At 45.6% G+C, this 21,010-nt stretch overlaps 1 protein-coding gene across 5 annotated transcripts in view; it reads right to left on the bottom strand.

Moving 5' to 3' along the window:
- Nucleotides 1-474: 474 nt before the first annotated feature.
- The window catches only part of FERMT2 (FERM domain containing kindlin 2), a 92,112-nt gene continuing 71,576 nt past the window's right edge, over nt 475-21,010 (bottom strand). For 3 of the 5 annotated variants that reach the window (XM_077936198.1, XM_077936257.1, XM_077936310.1), the window contains 8 exons: nt 19,581-19,630; nt 16,285-16,409; nt 13,923-14,029; nt 12,529-12,750; nt 7,064-7,084; nt 4,552-4,676; nt 3,592-3,733; nt 475-2,030 (listed from right to left, as the gene is read on the bottom strand). In XM_077936198.1, the coding sequence (XP_077792324.1) occupies nt 1,857-2,030; nt 3,592-3,733; nt 4,552-4,676; nt 7,064-7,084; nt 12,529-12,750; nt 13,923-14,029; nt 16,285-16,409; nt 19,581-19,630 (966 nt within the window). In that variant the 3' untranslated portion in view covers nt 475-1,856. The remainder of the gene's footprint in view (nt 2,031-3,591; nt 3,734-4,551; nt 4,677-7,063; nt 7,085-12,528; nt 12,751-13,922; nt 14,030-16,284; nt 16,410-19,580; nt 19,631-21,010) is intronic. The other 2 variants (XM_077936226.1, XM_077936286.1) reach the window with 1 other exon arrangement.

The following is a 21,010-nucleotide window of genomic DNA, read 5'->3' as shown; positions in this document are numbered from 1 at the left end:
GAAGCAAGTTTGACATTTGTATGTCTCCGTTACTGAGGCTTGCAAAACTGATGCGTTTAATGAAGAGGGTTTGGCCAGATTGCCTTTATTGGCTTTGGAAGTTACATTTCATCTCCAACAGGAAGGAAGCCCACTTTGTGATTATTTTCCACTAGAAGCAACCTCTGCACGCTGTCTATATGAAATTGCCTTCAGATTACATTATACTACCAATTGAAAGGGTACAGAGGCGATGTTTAGCCCTAAACAAATTCAGCCTGGCTTGTAGAACTTCATGATTTATTCCCCCCAAATGTAATTAGCATTGACTCTGGAACACTTATGACTGAGCAGCCCTGGGAAATACTATTATAGGTCAAGAAATTACCTCTGTGATGCACTAGACTCTCCCACCCGCCCCCCCCAAAAATGTATTTTTTAGTTTTCCAGAGAAATACAACCACACATACTAAATGGACACACAGAGACTGGAGGTTAAATAAAAGATTTGACCTTTATTTAAAATACAAGGCATTTGTACATAGTGTTTCATGTCACGGGACTAGTAAGCACAATACTGGTTTCTCCCCTTGGCATAGGCAGGGCGAGTTGGGGGTCTCCCTGGCTGTTAGTGTTAATTTCAAAGCGGGGACCCTCGAGCCAAGGCAACTGTGTCTTGTTAAGGGCTTTGTGGCATAGCTATAAGGAAGTCAGGATTTTAACTTAAGATTAAAAACATACCATAAGGCCAATGCGCTTGGTACTATTGCGATTCCTACTTTGGCTTGTGAGACTAGTTTTTTTAAAAAGAAAAGAAATAAAGAAAAAGGAAGAAAAACCTGTACAATTTTATAAAATTTGTGTTTTTCTTTTTACATTAGTTACACGCACGCGCACACACACAAATCCTTATACTTCATAGACCTTTACTTCATATTGTAATGATGTCTTCCTTTTTGCATATCATCTTAGGTAGACCGTGACTATGCTGGTGAATACTAAAGGTGTTCGTAATACAATACGGTGTAAAAAAAAAAGATAAAGGGAAAGATGAAAGAGACACACACACACACAATATATATATAAATGATTATCAAAAGGAAACAAGAAGTTATAACAGATACGCTTTAAAACCTAACGAAGGGAGTATTTTTCAAGGCCACGCATGATTGTTTTTGTAAAAAGCTCCAGATCCTTGCAATGGACCTGATTTACGTAGTGCGGAAAATGAGGGGCCAAAGGACAAGAGTCCGCCAAGCACCACTGCTGCACATGAGGCACCCATGCGCAAAACCCCAACGAAACGAATGGGGAAAGAGGGGCAGCAAAGAGGGCTTCCTGGATTGCACACCAAAAAAAACAAATGCTACTTCTAAAAGTAGGAGGGGTGTTGACACATGGATGTCAATTTTTACAATATATATATATATATTTATTTATTTATTAAAAACTCACAAAACATGCATTAACCATGATAAATAGACTTCATATAGATTAGGCCCTGGGTATCTTTATAGTTAAGATGGCTTAGAGGTGTTTATTGATTTGGTTAGCTTACATCTGTCAGAAATTAACCTGACCAGGCCCCACTTTCTGGCTGAGGTGGGGCAGGGGAGGGGCGTGGGGGGGGGGCGAGAGGCACAAGCGTCAGCGTTACACGGTTCGTGTTATTGTCTTGCTCTAGCAGATTAACGGAAGTGCTGTTTAGTGCACATACAAACTGGTCTGCTAATGCAAAAGTTTCCATGATATTAAAGAGTAAAGATACACTTCAAGCTTAACTTGATTAAGCAGCATATTTCGGATAACAGCTGTTGAAGTTAAATATTAATATGGCCGTTGAGTTTCTGTCAGTACAACGGGAGGTCTCATCCGACTCACACCCAGCCACTGGTCAGTTTGTAGAACATCTCTTCGTCTAAGCTTTCGTTCTGGTCTTTCGCACGCGTTGACAAGAAAATGTAGCCGCCAATGAACTCGTGCACCACTTTGCAATCCACTTCGGTGCAGATGAAGGACACTCGGACGTCATCGGCAAATTCTACTGTTACCTGAAAGTGCAAGGCAAACACAAAACTTTGTGCCAGCCTAAATGGTTGTGCCCAAGGGCCCTTCATGACAACACTGCCACTTAACTCACACCTATTCAAATTCTTATCCAAATTCCTCTGAAGAGCCCAGAGGAGCGCACATAGCGGTGGAGGAAGCCGCATGGGCGCCTGGGGCGGGGCAAGGCGCTCTGCAGGGCCTTCAATGAGTCTGCCTGCCTCCTCCCACTCAGCCGCCCTACAGCTGGGGGGGGAGGCAGCAGGCAGACAGTTTGGGCAGTGCGGAGCCTGTGTGCACCCAAGCCACAGTGTCTCTCAGATGCGGTGGCTCAGGCACGCTGCAGGCCCCACAGTGAGTGCTGCCCAGCATTTTGTCCCCCCCCCAGTGGTGGCACCTGGGGCGGCCCACAACCACTGCACCCCCTTCCTCCGCCCCAGAGTGTACACAGGAATTATTCCATTCTATCATCACAACATCCCCACAAAGTAGGCTAGGCAGAGACTGACTGACTCAAAATCACACAGCTCCATGGCTAGCAGGAATTTGAACCCCGGCCTCCCTGTCCTAGGTCTAATATTTTATCCGCTGCAGCACAATCCAGAGGATTCTCCCAACCAAGGCTGAGAGGACTAAGAATACGGGGAAAACACATGTGATCCCTCCCCTCTTACATGCCATGTCCTTCCTCAGCTTTGTCAAAACCAGGAGGTTTAATTTGCGGCTCTGACAATGTTGCTGGACTTCAGTTCTCAGAAGCCCCAGGCGGCACGAGTAGCTTCCAGGGATGATGGGATCTGCAGCCAAACACCACATGGGAAGCTAGAGGTTAGCCACCCCTTCTCTAACCAGAGTTTGCCCTGACGACTGAATCGAGGAACTGTGGCTAGTGCCATTCATATGGCTACATTTCCCATCTGACTGACAGAATGGAAAGATCTTAGATAGCCACAGTCTTTCACCAGCCAGAGTTTCCTTATCATGTGAATGCCATATCCTTCAATAAGACAACCTAGTCCAGGGGTCTGCAACCCGCGGCTCTGGAGCCGCATGTGGCTCTTTTACACCTTTGCTGCGGCTCCGGGGCGGATACTAGCGAGGGGAGGAGGTGCATTATGCGCCCCGACACTCCCCACTGTGGTGGGCGCTGTACTGGCTGTGACGTCGCATGGGGGTGGTGCATGTGTTAGTCACACACCGTCCCGACGTCACCTTCCCAGTTCTGCGGCTCCCAGTTTTTTTCCCTTCAGAAATGGGTCCAAGTGGCTCTTTTTGTCTTAAAGGTTGCAGACCCCTGACCTAGTCAAATGCTGAGATCATTGATTGCTAATTCAGCTGGTCACATGAGCCACCGTTTTTAACGTCTTCAACGTATAACCAAAGTGTGCAAACAATCTGAAGTTCTTTAGGGTGTATTTTGGCCCTCAGAACTCTCCCCGGGTCCCACACCCTCTTGTTCTAAGGCCACATCCCTCCCTGGTTCTGCTTCAGATTGCAGGTTTTCTGGCCTGACTGCCATGTGTCACTGAATGGTGACCTTCATAGAGAACTCTATGCCTTGCTTACCATTTTTATTTCCCAGTTCACGTTCCACTGTTTCATGTTGCTGAACCGCCATGTCTTGATAGCGTCGCTGGTGCTTGCATCCATCCGTATCAGCCGGTTGTAGGCGATCCCAATAAGTTCTTCCTTCTTGCCCCCTTGGAACCTGAGGTGTCCAAGTTGTATAAACAAACACTTTTACATCAATGTCTCATTCTTTCCCAAAGTGCCTAACGGTGAGAAAGTACTAACTGCCTCAAGAGAAGCTCACTCCTTGGGCTGTTTGCTGCACTTACTGTGCCATGAGTTACGACTATAGGAAGCATGGTTCCCGAAGGCAACAAAGCAAGCCTTCTGCACTGACTCAAGCAGAAGCACAACAGGTAGCCTCCTTCAAGAGGTGGCCATTACTCAGCATCACTGTATGAGGAACAACTGAATGGCCCGGTTACAGCCAACGCAGAAGAAGGGCGGAATCAGGTGGCCCACAAGAGGCCACGAAGGTGGTAAATCTGGAGAAGTAAAATAATGGCAAGATGCAGCAGGCAAGGATACCTGTAAGGAGCGGGCACTTCGCGAGTCATTGTCAGATTTGGATCTTGTGTACACCAGCAGTTTTCATGTGGCTCAATACATCCCTCCCTCCCTCCACCAGCACTTTGGAAATGCTGTCCTATGTTTACATTCAGTCTAACAGATTTTTTACTGCTCTGTAGTGCTTTTTATTCAGCTGTTTTCGTTGCCAGGAACTGGTTTCGGTGACTTACTTTGGAAAGGCAGTGTAGAAAAATACCGTAAGTTTCGGGGTGGGAAAAACTGCCTAAATCCCAGTGAGACAACTCAAGAGCAGAAGGTTTATATTGTTATGCTCCCAGTTCTCCGTTCTTATGGGCAATGGGTAACTGAAGAAGCCCATATACCCAACTTGCCATTCCCATCTCTCACACCTGCACATTGATGTTTTTGGTGGATAACTGCACAGACCTTGCAATGAAGTGTGTGATGCCGAACTCTGGGAGGGACTGCCAAGCTTGTATAAATCTCATTTTGGCTTCAATGAGACTCATCTGGGCGACGTTCTGATGGGCCTCCAAGATCCGGGCCGTGATCTGTAGGGCAGCAACAGAGAGAGTTGATACTCCGCATTGACAGTGGCAAGAAGGGAACAAAATGCAGAGAGCTGTATGAAGGGAGGGGGGGGGGGACAGAGGAGAAGGTTTATTAAAATGACCCCAACATGCCCCTGCAGTTTCTCGCCTGCGCTTAAACTTGCAACTGTGCTCCTGCAAATATCTTGTGAATACTGATCTCTGAGGATGTTTTTCTGCGTGATGTATATCTTGAAAATGTGAGCTGCTCTGATTATCATTGTTTTTAACAACCCTGCACATTCACAGAAACAGCTGTGCACCCATTTATCAAGTGGTGGGGAAGGGAGCGCGCCTTGGGAGACGCAAAGGCACCTGGGATTGTGCAGGGCCAGATTCTCTTCCTCCCCCAAAAAGGAAGAAATGGGCCAGGGATGGTTTCATGTGCACTGATACGCACCGGCAAATGGGTGATGGGCAATATCAGTCGCATGCAAGTAAGAGAAAAATGCCCCCAAATTAATTAGCTTGTGAAAAATGACAAGTATACCCCGTCTCAGCTACCTTTTATTTTTTTAGGATTAAACATTTTTTCTAATCCTTTTGAATGTGGAAAAAGAGTGAGGATAAAGTAGGCAGCCTCTGCAGACGTCTCTGGATTTTAAAAAACAGGCAACGCTTCAAGGAACCAGAGTTCTCAGCTGCTCTGTCTCTCCCGCACTGAGGTTCTTGGTCCCTTTCCCTTCCTTGTCCGCCCTGTCCTGGTTAAGTCTTTGTTGGAAGGATTTGCAGTTTTTAAAAACCAAGCATGTTAGCAAAAGCAAAGGTCACAAATGCGCTGCCGAAGAAGCTGGTGGGGGAGGATGCTGAGCGAAGTAAACAAGGCTGCTCATTCTTCCTCCCCCATTCTAGAATATGCATTCTTCATTCATCCAGAGGGGCATTAGATGCAGCAGTGAAATCTTCTGCTCACTTGCAGGGAGCAGCAAAGAAGGCCTTCGAGTGACCAGCGGCAACTGGCAAGGTGCTTTCTCCGCTTACAACCCACCTGCCACCACATAGCCATTGGAGGTGCTTTGCTCAGAGCTAGGCTGGCAAGGGCCAAGAGCCAAAAGGGAGCGCATGCACATTTAGTCACCGCACTTGGCAACGCCATGGGTAGCTGCACGTCATGAATGTCTGTCCAGGAAGTGTTAACTTTCCATCACCTCCGAGGTCTCGCATTTGCCTTGTTCCTTATTTTATGTGTTTGACCATAAGCCTGTAGGCCTGGCCATCTGCTTCGTTGTTCTTAATGGCTGTGCAGCACCTAGTTGTTTAAACGCTTGATTTATTTATTGCTACTATTAAGGAAGAGAAGGGACAGCAGGAGCACTGTGCAAGCAATGGGCTATGGGAACAGAGTGCACCATCAGGCTTGCTGCCTATCCATAACTCTCTCCCGGTCTCCTGGAAGCCAGAAGTCACAAGAGGGATCAGCGAGAGCAGCTGCATTAAGAGGTCTCCTTTTTTCCACGGCTCATTGACTTGGCAGGTGCTCACCCCTAAGCTAGAATGCGTGACCATTAGAGCATCCTTGCCGGATCAGAATTTCCATCCAGCCCAGTGCCCTGTTTCCTACGATGGAAAGCCAGATGCTTTCAGAAAGCCCACAATTCCCTGTTTTGTCTTCCGGTCGACTGCTTATTTTAGGGCTACACTTTCTCTGAATGTGGAGGCTCTATTTCACTATTGCTGGTATCTAAGCCCTTTATTAGGGACGTGGGTGGCGCTGTGGGTTAAACCACAGAGCCTAGGACTTGCCGATCAGAAGGTCGGCGGTTCGAATCCCCGCGACTGGGTGAGCTCCCGTTGCTCGGTCCCAGCTCCTGCAAACCTAGCAGTTCGAAAGCACAAAAGTGCAAGTAGATAAATAGGTACCACTCCGGCGGGAAGGTAAACGGCGTTTCCGTGAGCTGCTCTGGTTCGCCAGAAGCGGCTTAGTCATGCTGGCCACATGACCCGGAAGCTGTACGCCGGCTCCCTCGGCCAGTAAAGCGAGATGGTCAGGGGTCCCTTTACCTTTAAGCCCTTTATTGATCTGCCATTACTAGTGCATTTCCTGGTGTTAGTGCCAGAAAGCAAAGGAGGAGACACAAGAGTAGCCACGTACAAAACACAGCACACCCTTGTCCCAGAGGAAAGCAGGCAGAAGGAGAGATGGAAGGGTGGGGAATCTCCGCCTGTTGCTTCTCATTTACTCATATGCCGTGACATAGCATAACACCACACGGAAGCGCTTGCAAGTCAACACACGCTACGCTTCTTATAGCGCATCTCTGAGAGCCCCTTCCCTGCTTTTAAGCATATATTCACAACACAGCAAAGTCTTTTAAGTGCTTATTTATTTTATGTTCACTGTCACTTACCAAGTCTCTTATATAGCCTGGCTGCAGAAGGCAAATGCGAAGAAAAGAAAAGGAAGCAGAAAAAAAAGAGGCAAATCAGAAATATGGCAACAAAGCAAAGGGAGGAAAATGTGCAAATTATCAACAATTGTCGTTCAAATCAATTAAAACAAAACAAAAACTCAAAACCTTTCACCACGAACAGCTGTCCTGGGGTGAAAAGCAGCAGGAAATGAGCACAAGCATGAAGAAGGGAGCAAAAAGGAGTGCAGAAAAGCCAGGGGCTCCCCAGGTACTTTGGACTGCAGCAACCCAGGGCTGGCTGGGGCAGCCCAAAGCACCTGGGGGGCGGCAGGTTGAGGAAGGCTGTTCTAGAGAATGGAGACTCAGCCATGGGACGACCTTCCACAGCCCACAGAATCTTGACGATTTTCACCCTGTCTTCTAAGGCAAGCTTTTAAGCCAGTGTTTCCCAACCTTGTGCCTCCAGCTGTTTTTGAACTACAACTCCCATCATCCCTGACTAGCAAGACCAGTGGCAAGGGATGATGGGAATTGTAGTCCAAAAACAGCTGGAGGCACAAGGTTGGGAAACACTGTTTTAAGCTGACCGAGTTGGTGAAAAATGGAATGGCAAACAAGTCAGCAAACCCAAAAAATAATAATGCAGGATTATCATCTCAGACTGGAGAGCGAGGAAAAAAGAAGCGCAAGTTAAACTGTGTTTTCTGCAGCTCCTGATCTCCAGATCCATGGAATGAACTTTTTGTTTTCTGAGCAAAAAGAATCACGTACTGCAGCATAACGAACTGTTGCTTTGAGTGTGTACAGCTCAGTTGCTGAATGTATGCAAGTTACCCGAATCGCATGCAAACAAGCAGCAATCTCCAGCAGGTTTCTGGCCTGGCGGCTGTAGTGAAATAAGAGGCCACCTGCAGTTTGAGAGCACCAGCTCCTCTCCTCTAGCAAATGTGAAAGGAAAGGTAAAATGGGAAGAGGGTTTCCTGTTTCCACTCTTCTTCTGCAGTCAGGAATACTCAGGCACAGCTTATATTCGGCAGAGAGTGAAAAATTGCTTGCAAAGACTACCAAGAAACCTAGAAGTACTCAAGCAGTGCAGTGCCACCAGCATATCAAGTACAGTGGTACCTCTGGTTACATACTTAATTCGTTCCGGAGGTCCGTTCTTAACCTGAAACTGTTCTTAACCTGAAGCACCACTTTAGCTAATGGGGCCTCCTGCTGTCGCTGTGCCACTGGAGCACGATTTTTGTTCTCATCCTGAAGCAAAGTTCTTAACCCGAGGTAATATTTCTGGGTTAGCGGAGTCTGTAACCTGATGCATATGTAACCTGAAGTGTATGTAACCTGAGGTACCACTGTACTAACCACTGGGCTGCTGCAGCATTATGGAATGATTTGAATGTTTGACTGAACCACCACAGATCTAACATCTAACATCCATTTCCCCCAACTGAGTCTGTCTGCTGTGATTGGCCAGGGCAGAGGACTGCACCTGACTGAGGAGTCAGAAGCAATGAGCTGGCACACAATATGAATTCTGAACGGCAACAACAACTTCTATAGTTAAGAAGAAGAGATCCTATTTCAACTAAATATGGGGGAAACGCCGCACCCCTGTTGGCACTTTTCACCAAATGTCTTTTTGCCAAGATCTACCTCCATTTTGCAGAAGGGCTCGTGGGAAAAAGGCTCCCTTTCCTAGGCCCAACACCTGGAGGCATCTCCAGTTGAAATGCAATCTCAGGTAGAGTCAGGCAGGCAGGGAAAGTCCTGTGTGGAGAACTGTTGCCAGTCAGAGCAGACAGCAGAAGAGACACAGTTCAGTAGCAGAGCCTTGGCCCCAGCATCTCAGGGCGGGGCGGGGCAGATTTCCTGCCTAAAATGCTGGAGAGCTGCTGCCAGTCAGTGCAGACAGCAATACTGTGTGAGATGGATCAATGGTCTGAATCAATATAAGGCAGATTCCTACATTCCTTAACTGTCAAGATTTGATTCCTAGAGCTTGCTGCTTATTTCAAGTGTGGCAGCTGAACTTCGCACTGTAAAGCGTGGAGCTCTGTAGTGGAAACCAGTCCTGCTCATAGCAGTGGAAAGAGACCCGGCACGTGACGAGTCCACGGCTGCTGTAGATTCATAGATCAACAGATTGCTACTTCAGAAGCAGCAGCCCTCCCTGCTCTCCACTTACTCCCTGCATTCTGCAAATTCCACAAGGGCAGCATTTCCTTCGTTCCACCAACAACACATCACACGACATCCCTGTGCAGCCTCCCAGATCTAAGCAATCCAAGGAAGGCAATGCTAACAAAATACAAGTCCACACCTCTAGCAGGCTTTCCTTAACCGAAGCCCCTCCTGCTTCTCCACTCAATCCATTTCCACATCAAGGGAACCTTTGATGGTCAGAATGGGTAAACTTTATCCTGCCCCCCACCTCTCCTGCTACCCACAACATCACTTCTTAATGCACAAGCTACATCAATGCCCTCTTGCATGCTTCAAAGATCATTTTTAAAAACAAATAAATCATAATTTCATTACATGCACTCTCACCATGCTGGGTATAATGGCTCTTTCAGAGAATAAACGGAAGTTATACAGGTTGTCAGCACTGTGCTAAAGGAAGGGATCTGCCCACCCCCAGTATTTCTGGATGGTATCTCCCCTCTTTGGCACACAGAGGCTGTCCCTGCAATTCAAGAACAGTAAGAAACTTTCCGCTGTAATTAAATTTCAAAAAAAATATATCCTCCAAGTGAACATTATAAAAACTTCTGCTGCACTGCCCAAGTAATAAACAGGCTGTCTGCAACCCACCCCCATGCTTTCTGTTACCTTAATCCTAACCACCTCCAACCTGGTGTCTTCCAGATGTTTTGTACTACAATTCCCATCAGCGTAACTGTGCCAGCTAAGATTGATGGGAGTTGTAGTTGAAAACATCTGGAGGGCAGCAGGTTGGGGAAAGGAAAGCTGCCCTGTACACCCTGTTCTGAATCATGCATAGCTGAGAGCTCCAAAAGCACAACACACTTCTTGGAAGTGTTCCCTTCCAGTGGTAGGAATGTCAAGCATTTAAAGTTGAAATGGGGAAAAAACCCCACCACGGAAGATGTACTAGGACCACAGCACGTTTTAATTTTCTGTGCACCGCTTATAGAGGTATTAAGTGGTATGGAAATGGTCTAAATAAATGAGTAAATGGATACACTGCTCAACGCCCCCCGTTTTGCTAGGACACCAAAGAGCAATTGTGTGGTGGCACACAAACATTAATAGTCACAAGCGCCAATCAAGGAGTTACACCAAAACTTACACATGACTGCAGCAGCACTGAGTCACATGTTTTGGTGCTCGTTTCGGTTATTGCAGGACACAACTTATAATGCTACTAAACACTCCGAAGCCAGTTTGGCTTTGGTGGGGAAAACACAGGAATTGAATATATGTATTCAACAAAAACGTTTTGTTGAATTCATTCAATTCCTGTGTTTTCCCCACCAAGCCTTTGAAAAACAGAGTTTGTAAGGCAGCCCAAGCATGTTCAGAAGGAGACTTTGTAAACTGAGCTAAAACAAATCCTAGTGCTGATTTATTCTGCTAGCCATAGCTTTCATTCTAGACCTGACTATGCCAGTTATGAACTACTTATTTCCACTTCAGATCACTTGATTCTATCAACATCCATGGGGTCAAACTTATTTAAGTGGAAATATATTGGCCAAAAATTATTTTTTGTTTTGTTTTGTTTTGTTTTGCTGTGCTGGCTGAATAAAATTTCCAGGTAGCGCTGCTCAAGATAACCAAATCCTTCATTCAGCAAATTCCAAAGTTTGGTCACTTTTTAACAACAGCCTGAACAAAACAAATTAAGATTGTTTGCTTTGCAGATTTAAATGATTAATCCCAGATCAAAGCCACAATTAAGCAGCGTTAATGAAACATCCTAATTGTTTTTAAAGCCATCAAATATTAAGAGGTAGCTTTTAAGTAAATTTATAGATGGCAATTAACTGCTTTAAGAATCAGTTACATAGACAAAACATCTTCACCATGGTGTTGGAGAGGATGCAAGGCAGTTGGTAGGACAATTCCATACAAATCAGCATGCGCAATAGAATCCAAGTCTGGGTTTACTAACAATATTTAAGGAAGATCAGCTCAATTTACGTTATAAGGAGCTCATCACTTTCTTTTCCTGGTGGCAGCTCGACAACTCCTAGCACAGAACTGGAGAGGACTTGAACACCTACTGCATATCACAGGTTGGGGACAGAATGTATGGCCTTATCTGAAAAACGGATGAGAAGAGTTCAGGCCTTGAACAACTCATCTGATGATTCCCCTGAAATACAGCGCCCCTTTATAATATAAAACATTTGAATGAACTGGCGCCCACCGACTATGCACATAGGTTTATGGCAAAATCAGGCACACTAAATCTTCTGTTCTGGGGGGAGTGGGGGAAATGGGGTAAACTTATTGTTCTGTTCTTATTTTGTTGAAAATCAATAAAATAATTAAGAGGTACTCTGTAAAAAGTCATGAGGGAGTAGAAAGAGGGAGGGTGAACTGCTCTTTCTGGGGCAGGGGGAGGGGAGTGTTCAAATAGCCTCCTTAAAGGGAAATGCAAACAATACTATTTCCACTGGTAGGACAAAAAAATTAAAAAATTGTCCAGTAGCACCTTAGAGACCAACTAAGTTTGTTCTGGGTATAAGCTTTCATGTGCATGCACACTTCTATACCTAGAACAAACTTAGTTGGTCTCTAAGGTGCTACTGGACAATTTTTTTATTTCTATTTTTTTAATATTTTGACTGCATCAGATCAACACGACTACCTACCTGAAACTGGTAGGACAGACACTACAGGTGGAGAGAGATTTCTTAAATTCTGGTCTGGAGTGGGCAGAGTGGAAGGAACAAGAGAAAAACACAGCAGAGGCAGACAGCCTGAACTGAACGTGTGACGTTACATGCTCAGCACCCACCACTACTCAAGCAACTGAACAATTCCCACTAGTGGAAACAGGCACAACCACTCTCCAAAACACAGGGAAGTTGACAAACAGATCACACACCTCTGTACACCATGTTAATGAATCTGGAATGACCATCAGTATTGTAATTATGAACACAAAGCAGACTCCCCACTCCATCTTCAAAGGTGCATTAAGCAAACAGCAAATAGGAAACACAGTCTCTTTAAACCATTTTTTTTTAAAACCACCTAGATTTTTCAGTGTCATCAGTGCACACAATGCTTGGCTTCACAATAACACAGCGAAGGAGAGAGTGTTGCCCCCAGTGACCTTACAATCTTATGTCCAATATTGAGCTGGCCAGCATAAGGAAGCGGGTCCAAAGTGGAGGAAACGATCCTTTGGGCGTATTTGGAAATCCACCCACCTTGTTTTCTGGACAAAGGCTCCAGCAAAATAAGACTCCAAAGTTAAGTACCTGCTTGTTTTTATACTTCTTCAGGTACCGAGGGGAAACCAGACATTCAGGGTTGATGTCCGTGGTGACCTGCTCAGCAATTATCTGTGGGTCTGGGTTCAGATGCTGCATTTTCAGAAAAGACAAGATGTTCTGAACTTCCAAGTTGTATGAACTGTCGGCCATGGTTTTGCCCTTGGAGGCTAGCCGGCAAGCTGCCATCCAGTGTGCATACTGCTTCTCCTACAGTTTGAAAGGAAAAGGAAGTGCCCATTAGCCTTCGCTTCATTTCACTCTGGTTCTGACAATTCCAGACCTGAAATTCTTGGTACATACACGGTAAGCCAAACTTAACACCAAATGCATTTGCAGGATAACCAACCATAAGAAAGGAGACAAAAGGGCTCATCCTGCAGAAATATTGTGGCATTCTGTTTCGTAAAGTTGTGCTGGAATTAAATGTCAATCCCAGTGAATGCTGAATCTGAACACCGCATCTGTGCATCTTTGGAACCCTGTTTTTTCACCTCCATATTGTGGGTGGGAGAGACACATATATAAAATTGGTGGCTTGTTTATGGCCACCCAGCACAGTTCATGGCTGAGGCGAAATTGTAACTGGCGGCTGGTGCAACTATCCTGAGGTATATAGTTAAATATGAATCCTTTAGTACACGATTTGCAAACTACTACGGGATATGGAATAAAGAGACCCACTAAATATGCAGCTGAAAATAAGCCACCTTTAGTTACTTCCCTTCCTTCTGCTAAATTGCGAAAAAAATGCTTTTGCCACTGTTTCACTTCACTGGCTCTTGCTGCCAGGGATGGGGTCAGCACTGAGAAATGTCCTCAGGTTTTTGCTGGCAGCCACACAGTGAACATTTGTCACCTTAAACACCTTACAGGGCTTGGACCCAGGCTATCTAAAGGACCGCCTGTTCCCCATGATTCTTCCCACCTGTTAAAAACTTCTGTGGGAGGCTCTGATCTTGTGGCCTGCCACTGAGGACAGGGCCTCACTGTTGGTGGTGTCTAGGTTCTGGAATTCCCTCTCTTGAGGAGGCCTGCTTAACCCCTCCCCTCAAAGGCCTACAGACAAAACCACTCTGTTCAGATAGGCCTTGGATACTGACTCTCAAGGGCACTGTTGTTTTGGTGTTTCAGCTGCCTGTTTTCAGTTGGTTCAAAGAACCAAATGCACCTGCAAGCAAACCGCACATTAAATAAACTGGGTGCTACAGTACCCTAGGTAACACTGCCTCCAAGTCCATAAGGCTCCATACGCAGGGCCAGCCAGTCCCATAATTTTGTGGTTCCCAGGAGAGCCCTGCAGCGCTCACCCCCTACTTACTCTTCACAAATAAGCACGTGAAGTAGCTGCCCTGTCACAAATCCCCACGATGCAAACTTACGTTATCACAACGGAGCCAAATTTCATTCATGCCTTCAGCCACGGGGATCAGAAGTTTGATGTTGAACTTCTGGCCGGAGATGTTGACATCAGGAGTCACCTCACACCCTACAATAAAAAAGAGCAAGGTTTTATACTCTGCATAAGGATGTGGGGGTAGATAAGATGTGTTACACTACACGACGCAGGAAGAAGTCTGGTTTTGGGTTCACTATTAGCAGATAACGATCATGGGAAGGGATGGAACAACTCGTTCCTGGATTCCCATTTGGACACAGAGGTAGCTGTGAATGAAACTGAGGCACGGTGGAAAGCACAGAGCAAAATAATAATGGCCTACTGTTCATAATAGTATGGGACGCGGGTGGCGTTGTGGTCTAAACCACAGAGCCTAGGGCTTGCTGATGAGAAGGCCGGTGGTTCAAATCCCTGTGATGGGGTGAGTTCCTGTTGTTCGGTCCCAGCTCCTGCACACCCAGCAGTTCGAAAGCACGTCAAAGTGCAAGTAGATAAATAGGTACTGCTCCAGCGGGAAAGTAAACGGCGTTTCCGTGCGCTGCTCTGGTTTCACCAGAAGCAGCTTAGTCATGCTGGCCACATGAACTGGAAAAACTGTTTGTGGACAAACGCCAGCTTCCTCAGCCAGTAAAGCGAGATGAGCGCCACAACCCCAGAGTCGTCCGCGGCTGGACTTAATGGTCAGGGGTACCTTTAACCTTTATTCATAATAATGGCCTAATATACCTTCCCACTGGAGCGGTACCTATTTATCTACTTGCACTTTGACGTGCTTTCGAACTGCTAGGTTGGCAGGAGCAGGGACCGAGCAACGGGAGCCCACCATGTCATGGGGTTTTGAACCGCTGACCTTCTGATCGGCAAGTCCTAGGCTCTGTGGTTTAACCCACAGCGCCACCCGTGTCCCTTATCTGAAATGGTGAGAATACCCCAATGTGCAGGTGGATCTTGATGAATGTGGGCACCACCTTCAGGGCTGCAGCTTTTAACACAACCCTCCTCTAGAGATGGAAGCAGTGTGATTCTTAAAAGGAATCGCTTTTCTTGGAAGCAGTGAATGCAATTTTAGTCCTTTTTCAGCTCCTCCTAAAGAATTCTTTTAAAATTCAGTCAGCAGCAGCAGCTTTGTTCAAAAGCTCCCAAAAAGGTATTCCAGGCTTCCCTTCCCCAGAACACATCCTCGTAGCTATAGTCTGAGGTCATTTGGCAGCCTCTCTCCGTTTCTGCCTCAAAGGCTTTTTTTTTTTTTTAAGGATGTCAGCCATGCCTGTTTCACAACCCTCCAAGCTGGAATACTTTACTGCTGAATACAAGCAGAGCTGGTAGCCTCAGGAATGTCAGATGCAGCAGAAATTCCTTGCAAATGGTATCTGAATAAATGTCTCTGCATACTGAAAGGGATGGGGGGTGCTTAAAACCAGGAAATGCTATTAGATAATAAAATAGCTTAGTTTTGATTAGACAAAGTAGCACTGATTTTGTTTCTCAAAAATTTGTTTTTTCTCATGTCTTCTAAAAGCTCCTCATTGCAATTTGCTTTACCCTTTACGTAGTTAATTTGGGAGCATACATATTGCATTATGATTATGATTATTATTCCCCCTTTTCCTGACAGAGATAGAAATAAGAACAGATAAAGTCTCTCTCTCTCTCTAATTTACTTATGCAGAATGAAATCTTGCTTTCAGACCAGCAGCAGAACATTCTGTAGGGACTCTGCTTGTTACAGCCACACATACAAGGGTTTGTTTGTGGCAGATAAAGCAGTAGCAAGCATGCTTGGAAAATGGTGACACAGCCATGCTATTCTACTTCATGAGCCAACTAAACCCTCTAAAAGTTATTAATGTGGCACAATGGCCAACGTAGCTTTCATCAATTCTGACAGCCCTCAGGACGGCCTCTTCCCTGCCTCCAACAAAACAGTACGACATGACAGAGGGGTGAAGTAGCTGCTGAACGGATCTCCCAGTGGGATGATATTACATGACAAGCAAAAAGGAATGTTTATGCCCTTGCTCGGACCAGGGTTCTTCTGCCCATCTAGGTAGCAAGCAAAGACACCTTGATCACTTTTAATTAAGTGCTGCAGAATTTAAAAACAAACAAATGAACCACGAATGCAGCACTAGAGGTGAAATGGGAAGAGGTATACCAAAATTGCATGTATTCCCTGACTGCCAGCCACATCCCAAAATCCACCGCCCCCGCTATAAATGTACACACAGAAAGTATTGCTTTGTTTTATTATGGTGTTTTCTGTTTTGGTTGACTATATTCCTCAATTCTCTGAAAAAACCCAATCGAGAAACTATTTTAGAAAAACCCTGCTTGCCTTTTCTTACCTCTCAAATTCATCTGGTGAGCCGGAGTCCCATTGGATTCTTCTTTGCTCTTGTAACAGGAAATAGATGTGTCTTTGAAGGTGCACCAGTACTGCTTGTAACCCTTCAGCGTCAGCTTCTTTGGCCTGTTAGCAATTAATATGAATATGAGGAAAAACCACGTTTGCACCCAGCATGTATCACATGCAACTCAAGTCCAAGAGCGATCTCCAGAAACTAAATCTGAAATGGTGGCAGAATGATAACCTCCGCCTAACCGTGTATGATGGCTCCCACCATTCCTGTGAAGATTACAGAAAGCCCGCATTTCACTTTATGTGCTTTATTCAGCTTTATGCACACAGCAAGAAACAAGAACAAAAAATGGAGGAGGGTCTCAGAAAAAAACAACTTTGGCCACCCACCACTGAACCCAATATATTTTGAGTATGAGCAATTTTTGGTTTTAGGCGCAATCCCCAGAATGGAACTCCTGGCTAAGTTGCAGGTTTATTGTATACAAAAGGGACACATTGCCATGGCTCATATTTTCACCAGGAACCAATGCTGAATTATGTGATAGAGGAATGGTATGAGCTTGCCTGCTTACATACAGATAACCATCCCATGCCAACTGGGGCTTCCATATGAATGGTCAACCATGCAGCTGCCCCATTGACTTGATATTCTTTTCTACCCACCTTCTTTAATTTTATTTTTTGGAGGGGAACTCGTCAGCATAAGCCTCAGTGTGCATGTGTGAAAGTACCAGGTCACACAGAAGACAACGAGATGACCATTGGGGTCGCTTCCAACTCTACAATTCTAAGTCTCTGCGATTCTAAGTCATAGTGTGTGATGTTGTGTTGTGTTTTTACTATTTTTTGTTGGCAGCTGCCCAGAGTGACTGGGGCAAGCAAGCAAGCAAATACCTCTATATCTGCAGTTACTGAACTTCCCCTGCAACGCATAGCTATAGTCAGGTGTTGAACTGCATTTTCCAGGCTCCATCAACCGGATACCCCTCAGCTATTTTGGACTGCAAATCCCAACAGCCATGCTGGCTGGGGCAAATGGGAGTTGTAGTCCAAAAAGAGCAGAGGAGCACCAGGTTGATGAATCCTACCCTGTAATATGTGGTGCAACTCAGCTGTGGGTTTTTTGCAATCCGCATGGGCTGGCAATGACTAGGCCCCTCACAAACCAGAGCACTCTAGGCAAAGTAGCAGCAGATTCCAGAACCCTGCTGCAGTTGTGCAGAAACTGCTTGAGTAATAAATCAATGTGGATAGGCTTCTTGGAAGGCAGGATGTCTGCCAGCTGCTGTTGCTGCTGTTTATTCTTAATGCGCTTGTGATTCAACAGAGGCATAGGCATTTGCCTCCAGTTCCTGCTCTCCAGTGCAGCTTTTCGTTTTAGCACCAAACAAGGTCCTACTTCATCCCCATGCTGGCCTTTTGGCCATTTGCAAGGAGGACTGCCCATTCCACATGCCCCAAATACACACTTCCTGGTCTTTTGAGAAATCTACAGTGGGCCCAGCCTGATATTTTTTTCTTCTGAATCCTGCTGCTCACTTAAAAAAAAACAAAAAGCCAGATTTTAAGCGCACTCTTTTTTCTTTTTCTAGGGCATTGTACTCAAAAGTTATAGCCTTGCAACAACCCTGAGGGCTAAGTTTAGCAGAGAACATACAACTTGCCACATCACCCAGCAAGTTTCACAGAGAAGGGGCCATTTGAAGCTGGGTTCCCCTCGTCATCTAAATCCAACATTCTGCCAGCACCACGCTGGCTTCCACTTTAAAACTGCAGCTCTCTGATACGTCTGAGGTTGCCTGATGGTGTTTACAACGAAAGGAAATGCCCAGGAAACGAAAGGGAAAGGCAGTTCAGCGTCTCCCCACCCCACAATATGAAAAGAATCGGGGTGGGGATGGGGAACCAGCTACCTATAACCCACTGCAAGGATGACTAGGACTTCCTAGGGACCACTGATAGCCCAGAAAGCAGCCCACGTTTTAATGTGTTGCCTTGCAAACAACTGTTCTCCACTTCCTCTACATACCTCGCTATATTACACATACAACCAATTCCTGGATTCCTGTCATGTCCAGAGTATGGTGGGTATTAGCTTGCAATAGACGACTAAGGCTGCCAAGACATTAGTCAAAGTCCAGACACAACTGTTTCCAGTTTCCACATGCCCTGATCCAAGATAATACTCTTCCTCCCCCCCTCCAAATAAAAAGCCTTATTTAAAAATCAAAATAAATCTGACTAAAGAATAGCGCAGCTAGCCTAAAGCTGGTGTTTTCTGGCAGCTTAAACAGAGCAAACTGGCCGGAATCAAGCTTGTTTATTATCCATCTATGTGCTCATGAAGTCCAAGGAAGGTACTGGAGTGATATTTCAAGCTACGCAACAGTCCCTAATTTTAGGACAGCTGGGATGGCTGCCAGGGTGAACTCCATCACAGAAAATATTTCAGCACCAGCTACTGATCTAAGGAGTAGTAAAGGACCTGAACCAGTTTTAATATCTAAAACGTAAGATGCTGGGTCTCAAACCATTCTGCAGTTCTTATCCACAGACCTATGTACAATTCCGGCATTATTTATTTAGCACTGAGGGATGGATTGCAGGTACCAAATCAATCACCACAACTGATGTTTTCATACACTTCAAATCACACACAAGTACAGTATATGAACCTGATCAGTGTGAAGATTAGTTGCAGTTATAATTGCATAGCTTGAAATATTACTCCAGTACAGTGGTACCTCAGGTTAAGTACTTAATTCGTTCCGGAGGTCCGTTCTTAACCTGAAACTGTTCTTAACCTGAAGCACCACTTTAGCTAATGGGGTCTCCTGCTGCTGCCGTGCCGCCAGAGCATGATTTCTGTCCTCATCCTGAAGCAAAGTTCTTAACTTGAAGCACTATTTCTGGGTTAGCGGAGTCTGTAACCTGAAACTTATGTAACCTGAAGCGTATGTAACCCGAGGTACCACTGTGCCTGTCTTGGACTTCATGAGCACATAGATGGATAATAAACATACTCAAAGATACTCTTAATTGTCAAGCCCTGGCCTGGCAGCGAAAATAAATCCAGGGGCTGAGTGCATAAGATGTTTAAGCCATCTGTAACATTAAAAAAAAAAATCTACTTCCTAAGTATATGTGGTAGAGGCTGCTTCAGGTTTCAAAGCCAAGTGGAGGTAGCCCCTAGAGATTCTAGGAAAGAAGCATTGCAATTTTTATCATTAAGGTTCGTTGATCTTTGCTGCACTCCCAGGATTTCCAGCCAATACTTACTTGAAGACTTTAATGAAGTCGGCAAGCTCCGGGATCGAAGTGATGTCACCCTGAAAACAAGACATCAGCCATTGTGTGTTTCATGTGCCAGAAACAAGAATCAGTACTGGGAGGGGAGATGCTTTGGGGACAGCGATTCAGCTTATTAAAATGCTTGCAGGCAGTATCCTTGCTTGAGGAGAAAGAAAAAGAAAAGACCTGATTCAATTAAAAAAACAATTATAGCAACAGAACTTCCAAGGACTTTCTGGCTATGAATAGCCAGCAAGAAAACTGTGTTGTTTTAGATCTTTGGAGAGGCTAAATGGACTGGTTTTCTTCAGATGCTTTCAAACAAGAAAGACGGGCTCCTATTTAACTTTCCAGTGCAGTACAGTATTATATTCATACCACTGAGCCTAGGGCTTGCCGATCAGAAGGTCGGCGGTTCAAATCCCTGCAACGGGGTGAGCTCCTGTTCAGTTCCAGCTCCTGCCAACCTAGCAGTTCGAAAGCACGTGCAAGTAGATAAATAGGTACCACTCCAGCGGGAAGGTAAACGGTGTTTCCGTGCGCTGCTCTGGTTTTGCCAGAAGTGGCTTAGTCATGCTGGCCACATGACCTGGGGGAACTGCATAGGCTCAGAATAATTTTATTTATGCATACCGAGTCCATGTTAAAATATTCTCTCTTGCCTTTTAAAACAAGATCATGGCCTGTTCAGGTGATGTGCCTAAGGGGAAAATCTCATTGTGTGTAGCAGGTCCAGGGTTGCATGTAGTGGTCCCATGTGACCCAGCCCTACTAATTTAGTCCCAGTCCTTCTTTCTTGGAGCAAGGAGGGTTTGAAGTGGGCCTTCTGCCTGCAGCTGTAGAAGTCTCTGCTCAACTGAGAGCCCCTTCGGAACTTCTCTGCTCAGCATGGAAATGTCTGGGATAAGTGGGCAGGGATGCAAACCTTGGGGGTTGGGCTACCCCCAACCCCCCCACTCCATGCCCCCAACCCACTGATATTTCCTCTTCAGGCATTAATGCCTGAGAAGGACTCATGTGGGAATCTAGCAAAAAAACGTAGACCATTCCAGACTGAGGTCAGCCCCCCACAGCTGTCTGTAATAGAGTGAATCTTGCTTTGCAACAGAGAATGGCAGCTGTGCCTCCAAAGCTATAAATGACTTCCAATCCACTCCTCTGCCCTTGGGCACCATACATAGCTTCTTCTCTTTCAGCTGCTGAGGAATCAGAAGCTCAGGCCAATAGAATCCTGCCTTTACTGGAATGGGCATTCCTCAAACTTGCAGAACTGAATGGACACAGATTCCAATGGCTCTTGCATTTCAAGACAAAGGCATTCCAGAGTTGCATGCAGAGCTTTGCTTAGCCAACAGCTAATTTCCTTTCCCCATCTGTCCAAATATGCACATGCTTCTGTAGGAAGACTTCTCAGTGTC

This window comes from Podarcis muralis, chromosome 1, assembly GCF_964188315.1.
Source record: "Podarcis muralis chromosome 1, rPodMur119.hap1.1, whole genome shotgun sequence".
NCBI classification, from domain to species: domain Eukaryota; kingdom Metazoa; phylum Chordata; class Lepidosauria; order Squamata; family Lacertidae; genus Podarcis; species Podarcis muralis.
The sequence above is the reverse complement of the archived record's forward strand: the minus strand, read 5'-3'. Positions and strand labels throughout refer to the sequence as shown.